Source organism: Electrona antarctica, assembly GCF_951216825.1.
Source record: "Electrona antarctica genome assembly, chromosome: 3".
NCBI lineage: Eukaryota > Metazoa > Chordata > Actinopteri > Myctophiformes > Myctophidae > Electrona > Electrona antarctica.
Window position 1 is genome coordinate 18,887,357 of NC_136808.1, and position 12,891 is coordinate 18,900,247.

The following is a 12,891-nucleotide window of genomic DNA, read 5'->3' on the forward strand; positions in this document are numbered from 1 at the left end:
CGGACAGGCCAGTTGAAAAGGTTTGGACGTCGGATGGACTATTTTGAAGCATGTAGCTATAAATCACCCTTCTCTGTCTTGCTCTTCTTTTCTCTTTATCGTAGTGCAGTAGAAAACCCCAGAGAGATCATTCTTAGAGAGATCAGAGCACGGGATTTGGGATCTCTCACATACTGCATCATCATACGGTGAACAGCCTATGAAAGCATGGATATTATCAGCCTTCAGAGCTCCAAAACTCTTCACACCTCCTTTGTGATCCCTGCATCTGGCTTTCTCTGGGTGTGCATACAACCAGGGAGGTGGGCGGGTGTTTGGATTTCCAGCTCCTCTCTCTGATGTGGGCTCCTGAGTAATGGCCGTACGTCCTTCAGTGCTCCTCTCTCCGCTGCAGCACATCTGACTGGATTAAATATGTGCAGAGGATTTATTGGCTGAAAAACCACAAGGGCCCCACAAACACTTTAGCCCCCAGACCACTCCTCGTGCAGCCAAAGGCTCGTACAGGATTTCAACTGCAACTCACCGTCACCGGCTACTCCTTTCTCTTCACCTTTTTTCACTTCCTTCTTACTCCAACCCTGAAGGCCAACACACACACACACACACACACACACACACACACACACACACACACACACACACACACACACACACACACACACACACACACACACACACACACACACACACACACACACACACACACACACACACACACACACACACACACACACACACACACACACACACACACACACACTCTCAGTTTTCTGTGCCCAGCACTGGTACTGGAACATGATGTCTCACAGCAAAAAGAGCAGAATCATTGGCTCTTTCCAGACTTTGGACAGGAATGTGTTGTCTCGTCTTAAGCCCTTCAATTAGTTGGTCAACATTAATAATTCATGGGCCACACGTTTCACAGGCAGATTACAAGCATCCGTACTTAACTACCCATCATTATCATTATTACAGACAGTGGATTTGTATGCATCATCATGCAAAGACAGAGGTTTTGTTTTTGAGTGTGGTTTAGGACTTATTTATTTTACAATTGTATTTCGACTGAAGCCACAGAGATAAGTATCTCCACTGAAGCCTCTCACAACCATTCCTTCTCTTTGTTGCACCAGATGCACTATTTTCTTCAGTGCACTTGTAAACAACGTCATTGTCTTTTCAAAAGAGCCATATCATGTATAAATATCACATTGAGACACATGAGGTCTGATATAAGGCTGTCTTATTTGAGAGTAAACTTCACTAGATGACAACTAATTTGGGACTGGGAGTGGGCAAGATCATCCTTGTTGGTAACTATACCATCCATCAGTGTACTGTACACATTCCCATTTGCATTTTGGCATGCGGCCTGTGGTAGCAATTCATTTAAACAATATAATTTCACACACTCTTCGTGTCCTTCATACATGAGTCCACCTCAAGCCCTCACTGTGGAAGCCAGTCCTTCATACATGAGTCCACCTCAAGCCCTCACTGTGGAAGCCAGTCCTTCATACATGAGTCCACCTCAACCCCTCACTGTGGAAGCCAGTCCTTCATACATGAGTCCACCTCAACCCCTCACTGTGGAAGCCAGTCCTTCATACATGAGTCCACCTCAACCCCTCACTGTGGAAGCCAGTCCTTCATACATGAGTCCACCTCAACCCCTCACTGTGGAAGCCAGTCCTTCATACATGAGTCCACCTCAACCCCTCACTGTGGAAGCCAGTCCTTCATACATGAGTCCACCTCAACCCCTCACTGTGGAAGCCAGTCCTTCATACATGAGTCCACCTCAACCCCTCACTGTGGAAGCCAGTCCTTCATACATGAGTCCACCTCAACCCCTCACTGTGGAAGCCAGTCCTTCATACATGAGTCCACCTCAACCCCTCACTGTGGAAGCCAGTCCTTCATACATGAGTCCACCTCAACCCCTCACTGTGGAAGCCAGTCCTTCATACATGAGTCCACCTCAACCCCTCACTGTGGAAGCCAGTCCTTCATACATGAGTCCACCTCAACCCCTCACTGTGGAAGCCAGTCCTTCATACATGAGTCCACCTCAACCCCTCACTGTGGAAGACCACCTCAACCCCTCACTGTGGATGTTAGGGTTTAGTATGATAGGACCCAAAAGCAGAACTCAGAACCAGATGAATACAAACTCAGGTATTTATTCACAAAACAGTTGAAAAAACAAAAATAAGCTGGGGGCTGTGTTGGGCTATGTTGAGCTGGTCGGCAGGCAGGCAGGCAGGCGGCGTAGAACACTGGGGGCACAAGGAGACGAGGAGTTAGAATAAAGTTGATTTGCACGCAAAACACGTAGAGCTCAGAGGCACAGGTAACTTTACCGATCGGCAACTGACAAACTGGCAAGGGCTGGAGTGACGAGCCAGGTCTTTTATCAGCTGGGCTTGATGAGGTGATGACCCCAAGGTGTGCAGTTCCACAGGAGGCAGATACAGCACGTCACAGCCCAGGAAGTCAGTCACACGCCCATGCCAGACCATATAGGGAAAAAGGGAAAAAAACAGAAAAACAGCCAGCCCATAACAGTGGAAGACCACCTCAACCCCTCACTGTGGAAGACCACCTCAACCCCTCACTGTGGAAGCCAATTTCACTCAGTTTAAATAAAATGACCTAAATTCTGAGGTTTCTTTGTTCTCTTAACAATAAATAATTCTGGATTGCACAATTGTGAGGGGGAAAAAGCCTCATAATTCTGATACATGAAGAATAAAAGCACAATTCAGTCCTTTATTTTCATTCAGTGGCGGAAATGGCACACACAATGAGGCAATCTCCAATTGGTAGTAAAATTGACTGATGACATATGGCTAACAGAAAGTTTTTTTTCAAACACATGGAACGCTCTCTGTGGTGTGAAATAAGCATACAGCTCCTCAACATATTTGTCACACAATGTTACTGGTGCCAAGTGTCAGAGGCTGACAATTTAAACATATTGTTCACATGCACAACTATCCCTCTGTGAGCATGAGCAAACAGTACAATGTATGGCTTTATATCCTGTATAACATGTACAGTATATACCGATGCAATGTGACATATAATTAGTTAGTTTAGCTCTGTTTACAAAATGCGGTACCCCCTCCAACTGTATTATACTTTCCCCATATTCAACTGTTTTTATATTTTAACACCTGCTTTATGCTTTGGCAATGTAAACGTATGTTTTCTCATGCCAATAAAGCTCCTTTGAATTGAATTGAATTGTATGGCTCAGACAGCGGTGTCACTGATAATAGAATGAATCAACAATATGATTAAACTCTTGCAGAGTTGCCGTGCTATGGAATGATTTTTTTTTCTCACTCGCATGCGAAGTACATGTATGCAGTTATCTTAACGCTAAGAGAGAAGCAATGCACAGACAAATACGGTACAATTCGAGCTCCTTCAATCCTCTTTGTCTTCTATGCTTCAGTGAACCATATAGCATTTATTTGCACAATCCCAGACTGGGAATACTCGTCTAAAACTTCTACAATACAATTGGCTTATGCGAGTGTACATCACACCAGTTAAACTTAATAAGTATAATTGTAATATTCCGGATGTATGCACCAGATGCGGTGAAGATAGAGGTACATTGTTACACTGTCTATGGTCCTGTCCAAAATTGATGGAGTTTTGGGGGAAGGTCAGGCAGGAAATACAGAAGATTTTGTCAATAAATATTGTACCAGAACCAAAGTTCTTCCTGCTCGGTCTATATCCAGAGGGACACAAGATAAAGCGTAATGAACAAATGTTTATAGATATATGTCTTTTACAAGCTAAAAGAGTGATAGCATTGACCTGGAAGAGGCCGGACAAACCAAGTATTACACAGTGGTTCAAGGAATTGTCAGGACAAACAAACAAAGGACAAACAAGAAATGTTTCAGGAGGTGTGGGGCCGTTTTATAAGATATATTAAGAACAATAATTTGTCACATTTAATGGATGGAGCTGAAGAGGAGTAGTGCTGTTGTCGTTTTTCTTTTTTGGTCATTGTTGTTTTCTTTCTATGAGTAATTTGGATGAAGCTGAAGAGGAGTACAGTGCTGTTGTTTTTCTTTTTTTGGTTATTGTTTCGCTTTCTTTATATGAGTAATTGTCTTGTAATGTTCATTGTTGTTTTTTGTATATTTGTATTGTCATTTGTGTGGGAAAAAGGAAAATCAATAAATACATTGTTGGAAAAAAAATCACACCCGTGTGAACTGAGTGGTGTAAGGTCTTATATAGACTGATCAGCAGTGGTCTGACGTAATGTCTGACGTAATGAAATCATAGAAAACGTTCTAATTTTTTTTGGTACGGACAGACACGGGTACATAGCTTTTTTTGGTACGAACAGACACGGGTACAAAGCCAGTTGTTGGAGTGGTTTACACCACTCAAAAATATATAGCATTTATTTTGTTGAATTGTCAGATGGTATGCTAACACGGTGCAGTGCAAGGGAGGTACTCGAGAAGGTGAATGGACCTGTGACCCATGTCTTCCTATTCTAGCCTTGCGTGACTGGTGTTGGCTCCAGTCAGAACCCCAAACCTCAGGCCTTATTGCAGCTGCTATTGGGTCAACACTAACCTGGTCTGCTCAGTGACAGGAATCCACACACAAACTGATCTTATCTGGCAGCATGAAACCAAAGCAGGCCTGGCACTTCTGTCCCACAGAGCCAGGCCCAGAGGGCATCAAGAGAACTCATGGGAACAGAGGTTCATAGTTTGGTGACCACCTCTGAGGCTCTGGAATATCATCTGTCAATGAAGATTAGCGGGTTTTCAATGTTCAGTTGAGAGATGTATACTACTACCACACTATTATAGAATAGAAAAGAAGTCTTTTAATGTGGCATTACTTAAGGCAAGTAAGGAATTAAAAAGGGAACGATGCATGAACAAGCATACAAATGTTTGCTAGAGTTTTGTAATAAATTACAATAAATAAAATTAAGACAAACCATATTAATATCCAGCTTCTTCCCTGAATATTTTGTGATTGGCTTAAATTGGCTTAAGGGAGGACCGGCCAGTGGGGGGCATTGGGCGGGCCTGCCACCTGTGGACCACGTAGTCATGCTCATGTCACTGTGACTCAGCCATAACCATATAAGGAGTTCCCGATGCAGCTATGCCGAAATATGGAGTGTGTTTCTAACTTCAATGTGTCATGGCATCAGGCACAAACAAATCAGTCAGCTCCGTAGATGGCCACAAAAGGGGGCATGCCCATATATGGGCATGTACTGATGACATCAGAGATCTCAACAATGACTCTGACATATTGGATCAGCAGTGCGACGTACAGTAGGTGTGAGGGCTGCGTAACGGCCTGAACTGCTAGTATATTAAAATTGGATAGGCCTAATGGTAGAACCAGAGCCATAGAGCATGACAGAGTTACAACATTGAGGGGGCAGAAAACTGCCTGGTCATGTGGTCATGTACTCGCACGAGCCCATATACTCCAATGCATTCCGTAAACTTCCGGTTGTCCCCATTCAATACTTTCGGTTGTCCCCATTCCAAAGAAGTCTATGTAGAAGACATGAAGTGAACGGAGGGAGTTGTTGACGACAACTCTGTTCACTTCCATAGAGCCATAGAGTAAGACAGAGTTAACTCTGTCTGGCTCTAGGTAGAACCACCCGGGCAGACCACGTCATCATGCTCATATCACTATGCCATAAACATATATATAAGGAGTTCCCAATGTAGTTGTGCCCAAATATGGAGTGTGTTGTCTAATCTGCATCAGGCACAAATCAGTCAGCTCCATAGGTGGCCACAAAAGGGGGAAGCCTATGGGCATATAATGATGGCATCAGGGATTTCCTGGGCATAAAAGGGACAAGGAGAGATCTCCATATACGTGACACGTGAGACATGTATGAAAACCGGAATTGTTGGACGGATGGACAGGTGCGATGTCAGCACAAATCAACTTGGTCAGGTAGCGGTTTATGGTCCAATTACTGCCTGTTACAGGCTGTATAGGTCAACTTGTTAACATTTTATTCTGTTTAGAAAATATTGACCAATGATCTGAACTTCAAAAGGGTGACGTTCAATGCATTTGACTACTGTAAATCAATGACTGTCCAAACAATATGGTAGATATAGTTGTTGGAAAGTGTCAAAATTATATATTATCTATATTATCAGGCATTAATACATTTGTTTTTATATTTTGAATGCAGAAGAAAGATTTCCACCCTTCTACTTGATATTATAAACATATACATATATAACTATTTTGCGAGAAACATTTATTTATCATCCAGCTATGTCAAACTTGGTGCGTGCCGTGCAGCGGCAAGGACTCGAGGGAGTGGGAAATAAAAGAATAGGTTAAAACAGGTTCTGCCAAGGAATCCCCATGGGAGCCACACAGCATGGTTCTCAAACAAATCAGAATAGGTGGTTACAAGACTGTGCTGAACTGAGCTGAAATATATGCAGTTTCAAAACATTTCACATCATCAAAGATCATTTCATTTCACATTCAAGCAGATGGAATGTGTCATGTTTACTCGAGTTTAGATACAAATCAATTTGGATGGCAATCCAAACCTAAACTTGGAACTGTAGTCCTGTGTAATGTATTCTGGACTTCCACTGTTACCTCGGGTGAAATATATCCATATTGGAAAACTAAAACAAAAAACTGATCTGTCTCTAGATAACAGTTTGGAAGTTTCATCTAAGAAAGCTAAACTAGAAACATGCTTGGATGTCTCCCCCAAGAACACCAACCATTAAAGGACGACTTCACCCATTTTCAACCTATCTTTGAGGAGGGCTGTGGACAGTTCAGAAACCTGCCTACCAGTGACATCGTCGATGGGGAATCCAAGCTAATAGAAACTTCAGGCTTTCTATTCCTGGAAAATTAGCATGATGCTATTATGGAAGCCATTGTTCTTGCGTTAAAAAAAAATAATAATAATCTCGTTTGAAAATAATAAAAAATGCCTAATAATGATGTCACTGGTAGGCAGGTTTCTGAAGTGTCCACAGGCCTCTTTTGAGACACTGATTGAGTATATTTTCTTTTACCATTTTCTCATGAGCATTAGTGAGGACCAAATATATTAAGAAAGGTTGAAAATGGTTGAAGTCGTCCTTTAATGGCTAAAATCTCCGTCACTGATGTCGAACAAAAGTATAAATAATATAGTATAAATAATTTTATTTATAATGCACTTTACATTTGGGAAAATCTCAAAGTGTTATAATAAAAATAATAGTAAGGACAGTAATTAAAGCTGCAAGCAGCGATGACCGGGCCCTGTCCACGTTAGAGGCAGAACAGGGAGCAGAGATAAGTAACACCAATGATGGACAAGTCCAGAGACACGACCCATAAGTCTGTACGACAAACCGTTCAAAGGTTATGGCAAAAAATAAGAACTAAATAATTCAAACCAATCAGAAGAGGGGCGGAGCCAAGTTACAGCAATGGACAAACGTAACGCCAATGAAGGACAAGGACTTTAAACCGAACCAAATGAGGACACTCACAAGTGACTACAACAAGCAGGTAAAAGGTTATGGTGGAAATAGGGAATTTACAAATATCAACCAATCAGAGAAGGGGTGAAGCAAAGTTACACCAATGTAGGTCAAGGACTCTCAACCGAATCAAGTGACGCAACTCACAAGTCTGTACGACAAACTGTTCAAAAGTGATGGCAAATGATAAACTGCGAAATATCGACCAATCAGAAGAGAGGGGGCGGAGCTAAGTAACACCAATGAAGAACTCACCGCGCGTCGAGGCACGTCGATGAAAATAACGACGTTGTCGTTAGTCGTTAAATGATCTCGCCCCTCCTGGAACAAGGACCGTGACATTGTACATCGGCTATTTTCACTTCCTTTTGTAGGGGGCACTATTGAGCCATGCCCCTTTTTGAGGCGAAATAAATACGGACTTTTTCGCCACTTGTGATGTGTGTACAAAGTTGCATAACTTTTTTAGTATGTTTAGCGCCTCAAAAACGCTTTTCATTTGTGCAAAGAATAATAAGCATGAAAACCATCACACCACTGTAAAAAAGAAGCAGAAGCAGAAACAAAACATTTAAAACATGAGGGCATAAAACCTAGGTAAAACCAGTGGAGCAAGAAAATGCTACATGGAATAGTAGCCTATTAATAAAGAAGACATTTGAACTATCATGCCCACCATGAGTAAAGATACTATATATTACTGTACATCCATGAAATCTAATCATTGACATAATTGACAGGTAAATATGTTTTGAGACGTTCTAGATGACAGGATTAGCAAAAGAGGGCGCGCTAATGAATGACAGTAAACGTTAAATAGAACCTCAGTGCTTGTGATGTAATGGATCTGAAGAGGCCAGTGAACCAGGAAGTGGAGTACACAGTGACCTCCTTGGAACATGACAGGTGAATGACACAGTACACATTGGTCAGATGCCAAATTGGTTGAGCAAAAAACACGAGTGGACCTGCTCAATGACAAACGCGTGAGTGTTTGTAATGAGCATGTACTGAGGTACTGTGCGTGATTGTTTCCTGCTGTATAAGCATACATGCAACATCAGGTCAGGACACACAAGCCGATGATGTCTGGTTTACATCCTCAGGGAGAGTTTCTGCCGTGACTCCTGTATATCCCAGAATTCCCCGTGTTTCTGTGGTGAGCCGTCTCTGTCTCAGAGAGACCGAATATCTGGAATCTGTCAGAATTTCCTTAGAGACCTCAATTATACAGACTGGCTTAAATAGATCAACCTTGATTGCTATTCTAAATGACAGGAATAACCTGAAACTCTTGATATGCGTGTGCGCGTGTGCGTGTGTGTGTGTGTGTGCATATGTGCATACTGTATATGTGTGACCGTGTGTGTCAGAATATGTGCAACATGTGTATGTATGCATGTGTTTTGGCGTTTGTGTCTGTGAATACGCACATGTGTGTGTGTGTGCATCATGATGCGTGCGTGCATTTGTGCGTGTGCGTATGTGTGTGTGTGTGTGTGTGTGTGTGTGTGTGTGTGTGTGTGTAAGGTCCATTGCCCTCTGTTCTCTATCCTAGTGCTAAGTGTTGCGTCCCATTCCGTCCTGCCCTGCTATGTCTAGACCTGCTGAGAGTTGTTGTTAGTTGGACGATGATGACGACGATGAAGGACTGACGTGGCAGGTACTCTGTGAATGATCTGGGGTCAGGCTCCAGATTGAGCCTGAGGACCCTTCAAGGGAAGGCAGACTTTGACATTTCACAACAGGCGTGTGTGTCAGAGTGTGGGCGTTGTGGAACTTACCAGAACCTCAGGACTCCGGTGCAGATACAGACATTGGCACGCAAAGGATAATACCGCAGCCACCAGAAGCCTAGAATACACTGTAGGTCAAAAGTGATCAAGACAAACTTTAGACATCTGCCATGCTCCATGACAACGAGGTCTCTCTGTGTTTGTGTAAAAATGTGTTTTTGGTGATGTATGTATGTAGTCACATTTGGCTGTGTGTGTGTGTGTGTGTGTGTGTGTGTGTGTGTGTGTGTGTGTGTGTGTGTGTGTGTGTGTGTGTGCGTGCGTGCGTGCGTGCGTGCGTGCGTGCGTGCGTGCGTGCGTGCGTGCGTGCGTGGGGGGTGTGCAAGTCACTGAAGTCTGAAAATTATCACATCACTTTGTGATACTTAATCTTTTGGTTACTGGTTCAAATGGTGTACTTTGGACAGTCTCTGTACGTACGTATACATACCTGTGTTTATTGTTTATTAGATCCCCATTAGTCACTGCCTCAGCAGAGACTATTCTTGGGGTCAGGAATTAAAAACTTTTACAATACATTATAATAAATACAAAATTTAGCAATACAAAAATAGTAAAACATTTTTAGCATTTAAATAACAATTAAAGAGCAAATAGCCTACAGTATGCACATTCATGTACATACCAAAGACCAACGATTATCCTAAATTGCAAGTTATGCATTAAAATATGCCATAAAGTACATACAAAATCAATATAATATACCATGATAACCAGAAACACAATGAATTATTTTGTAATGAGTTGCACTTGTTCCATGGAATAAGTTGCCTTAACATTTTTGACGATATACTTGAAAAACATTACTATGTAGTTTGTCTAAATGTGGTTTCTGAAATGTTGTCGGCTACTCAAAACGAAAGGAGTGCATGCATATTGAGCCATGTGGTTCACCAACAGATGCCCTCAGTGATGTTAAAACTGACAATGTGTTATTTTACCTTCTTGACCTTGACCCATGCTCACTCATCTTTATACCTCAGGTGTAAATATGTAGATATTTGTTTGTTTCTTTCATTGATCTCTCTTCACCCTTGCCCCCTCCCTCCCCTTCTTCTTTCCCCCCCATCTATCTTTTCTATGGAAATAACAAAAATGATAGAACTTAAAGCAATTCTCATACTAACCTTTAACCCCCAAATCACACCATGTCAGATACTGAGCGATACTGAGCCCTGCCAAAAGTCTCTGTTATAAACTATTAATGAAATTATCATAATATTATATTAATAAGTTGTGCAATTAAGACTTATCTGGGAAAAAATACAAAAATGCAGTGAACCATAGTTAATTGAACTGGTCAGCAGGTCTTTTGCAAATGTGATTACCTGTAGGCCATGGTCTGTGGTCTGTGGGGTTCCCACTTTCCACGTAATTTGAATAGCCCAAGCGGTACTTCTGGGGGCGGCCAATATACCTACCCATAGTCTGAAAATGTTAGTATAGGGGTTAAGCTTTATAGGCTTAGTTATAATGCATGATCAATAGTACTTCAGTACAGTGGGCATTAGACATGGCACTGTACTTCCCACCTGCAAGCTTGGAAATTTGGTAATCATTTTTGGAGAATAGGACCCTAAAATATTTCCACAAGAAAGAAAAAGAGGAAAGGGGGTTTTGTCCGAAAACCTTCATATTAATTCCTCCGTGGCTGTGGTCTCATTTTTCCACAAGGGCTTATGCATCCATGTGCACAGTATGATAGTCTTCCGCGAAGACCTGGTTACCACACTGCTCTGGGCAGCGCACCCCTCGCGCCTTCGCCTCCCAGTTCTTCTTCCCAGTTCACGTGACACGTGTCACACGCAGAGATGACAGATCAGAATCACATACACACATATGTGCACACGCGACACAGTTTTGGTATGGAATTAACATAATAATTAGGCCTGCATCGCTTTGCCTAAAACACTGAATTATGAAAAGGACTGCAATTGGAAAAAGCCTGCCGCTGGCTCCCATTTGTTGAAGAGAGATCTATACATTTTCAAATCGTCCCCACTAAATCAAGCTGAGCAGCTTTTGCTGAACTTTAATCAACCACGCCCAACAATTATGTTCAACAGGTGAATTTTCCTATCAACTGTGACAATCTACTTGTGACACTTTAATCTGATGGTTCCACGTGAATATGAACAGCAAATGAATATGGATGAAAGCAGACACGACCTGTTATATCACGAATTCGGATTCGATCATATCAGTCCGTTGGTCGGGGCGCCCCTTGAAGCACAGGCCAGAGGTGTCGTCTGTCCTGGAGAGCTCTGACGTGTCTTTACTTTTTCAGACACTATAGAGACATCTTTCCGTCTCTCTGTGACCTTGATAAGCACAGCTAGGGTGCACACTCTTATAAGTATAATGGTAACTGCTTTAAAGGTCTACTTTTATCTCATCACTGCAATGACAGAATGAATAAGATTATTCAGAATGAATAAGAAGAAAATAAGACTATGCATAGGTTTCTCTCACCCCACGAACAGTAGAGACAGTTCTAATCTAACCACAAAACTCTTTTCTTATGCTATACAGACTTATTCTATACTCCAGTATTCAATTCATTTCCCTCCACGGGAAATTCATCAGGGTTCCCAAGGACAGGGAGAGACAGAGCCCCTGGTTCTGTTTTCAAACACAGGAACAGCTAGAGTGGGGGTCTAGAGAGGGGTTTCAGGGACCAGAATACACATAGCCAGCAGGGTCAGTGAGGAGAGACCATTACTAGCAGCAGAAATACAGCACTTCCTCCCCTGGCTTTCATTCTCAGAGCCAACCCCCCCCCCCATGCATGCGCAGTTGCGCACGCACCCACGCAGTCTCACACGCACACACACACACACACGCACCCACACACACACACACACACGCGCGCGCGCATGCTATACTGTATTGTATGCACACTCACAGCTAAACCAGGTGATGTCCACTTGTGAATGACCACAAAAACATGATGACATAAAACAGTCCAATCACTAGCCATAAACAACTTGTTATGAATATGCTTCTCACTTCTCAGTTCGTATAATACAACTTTAAGCACTGTTTGATTGGTGGTAAAGAAACACCCTGCTCATTCCTCATTCATAATTACTCCTGACATAATTTTGCTATGGTGTACTTGAGGACAAAGACACGCACATGGACAAAATAATTACTATGACCTTACTGATGCAATCAAGGGCTCAGCATCCTCCTCCAGCAGTCCGAGCTTCTCTTTGTTCCGCGGGACGCACCGTCTCATAAGTGGGGCTGTGTTTTGCTGTTTGTTCTGCAAAACAAACAAAGACGAGCAGAGCTAGAACAGTGATTAGAGAAATCAACAAATCCTCCACAGGACGTGAGCACATTGGGCCTTCAGGCTGGATCAGGTTCTTTGGAAAGGGTGAGTCAGTGTGGGTCTGAGGGACAAGCGTTGAGGAGGAGGGGGGATGCGGCGGGACCAGAGAGGTGTGAACTCGGAGCCGACGGTGCAGCCCATCTCAATTTGGTTTACCATATCCGTCATGGGAACATCGCCTCTATTTTCTTTTCATTACAGCACCGAT

General features: G+C 42.7%; 1 protein-coding gene across 1 annotated transcript in view; it reads right to left on the reverse strand.

Moving 5' to 3' along the window:
• Window positions 1-208: 208 nt before the first annotated feature.
• Window positions 209-12,891, reverse strand: part of LOC306920383 (uncharacterized protein) — a 54,379-nt gene continuing 41,696 nt past the window's right edge. Inside the window, exons 3-5 of the mRNA XM_079497126.1 lie at window positions 12,513-12,614; window positions 527-581; window positions 209-403 (exon numbers count right to left, since the gene is read on the reverse strand). Coding sequence (XP_079353252.1) covers window positions 243-403; window positions 527-581; window positions 12,513-12,614 — 318 coding nt within the window. The 3' untranslated portion in view covers window positions 209-242. The remainder of the gene's footprint in view (window positions 404-526; window positions 582-12,512; window positions 12,615-12,891) is intronic.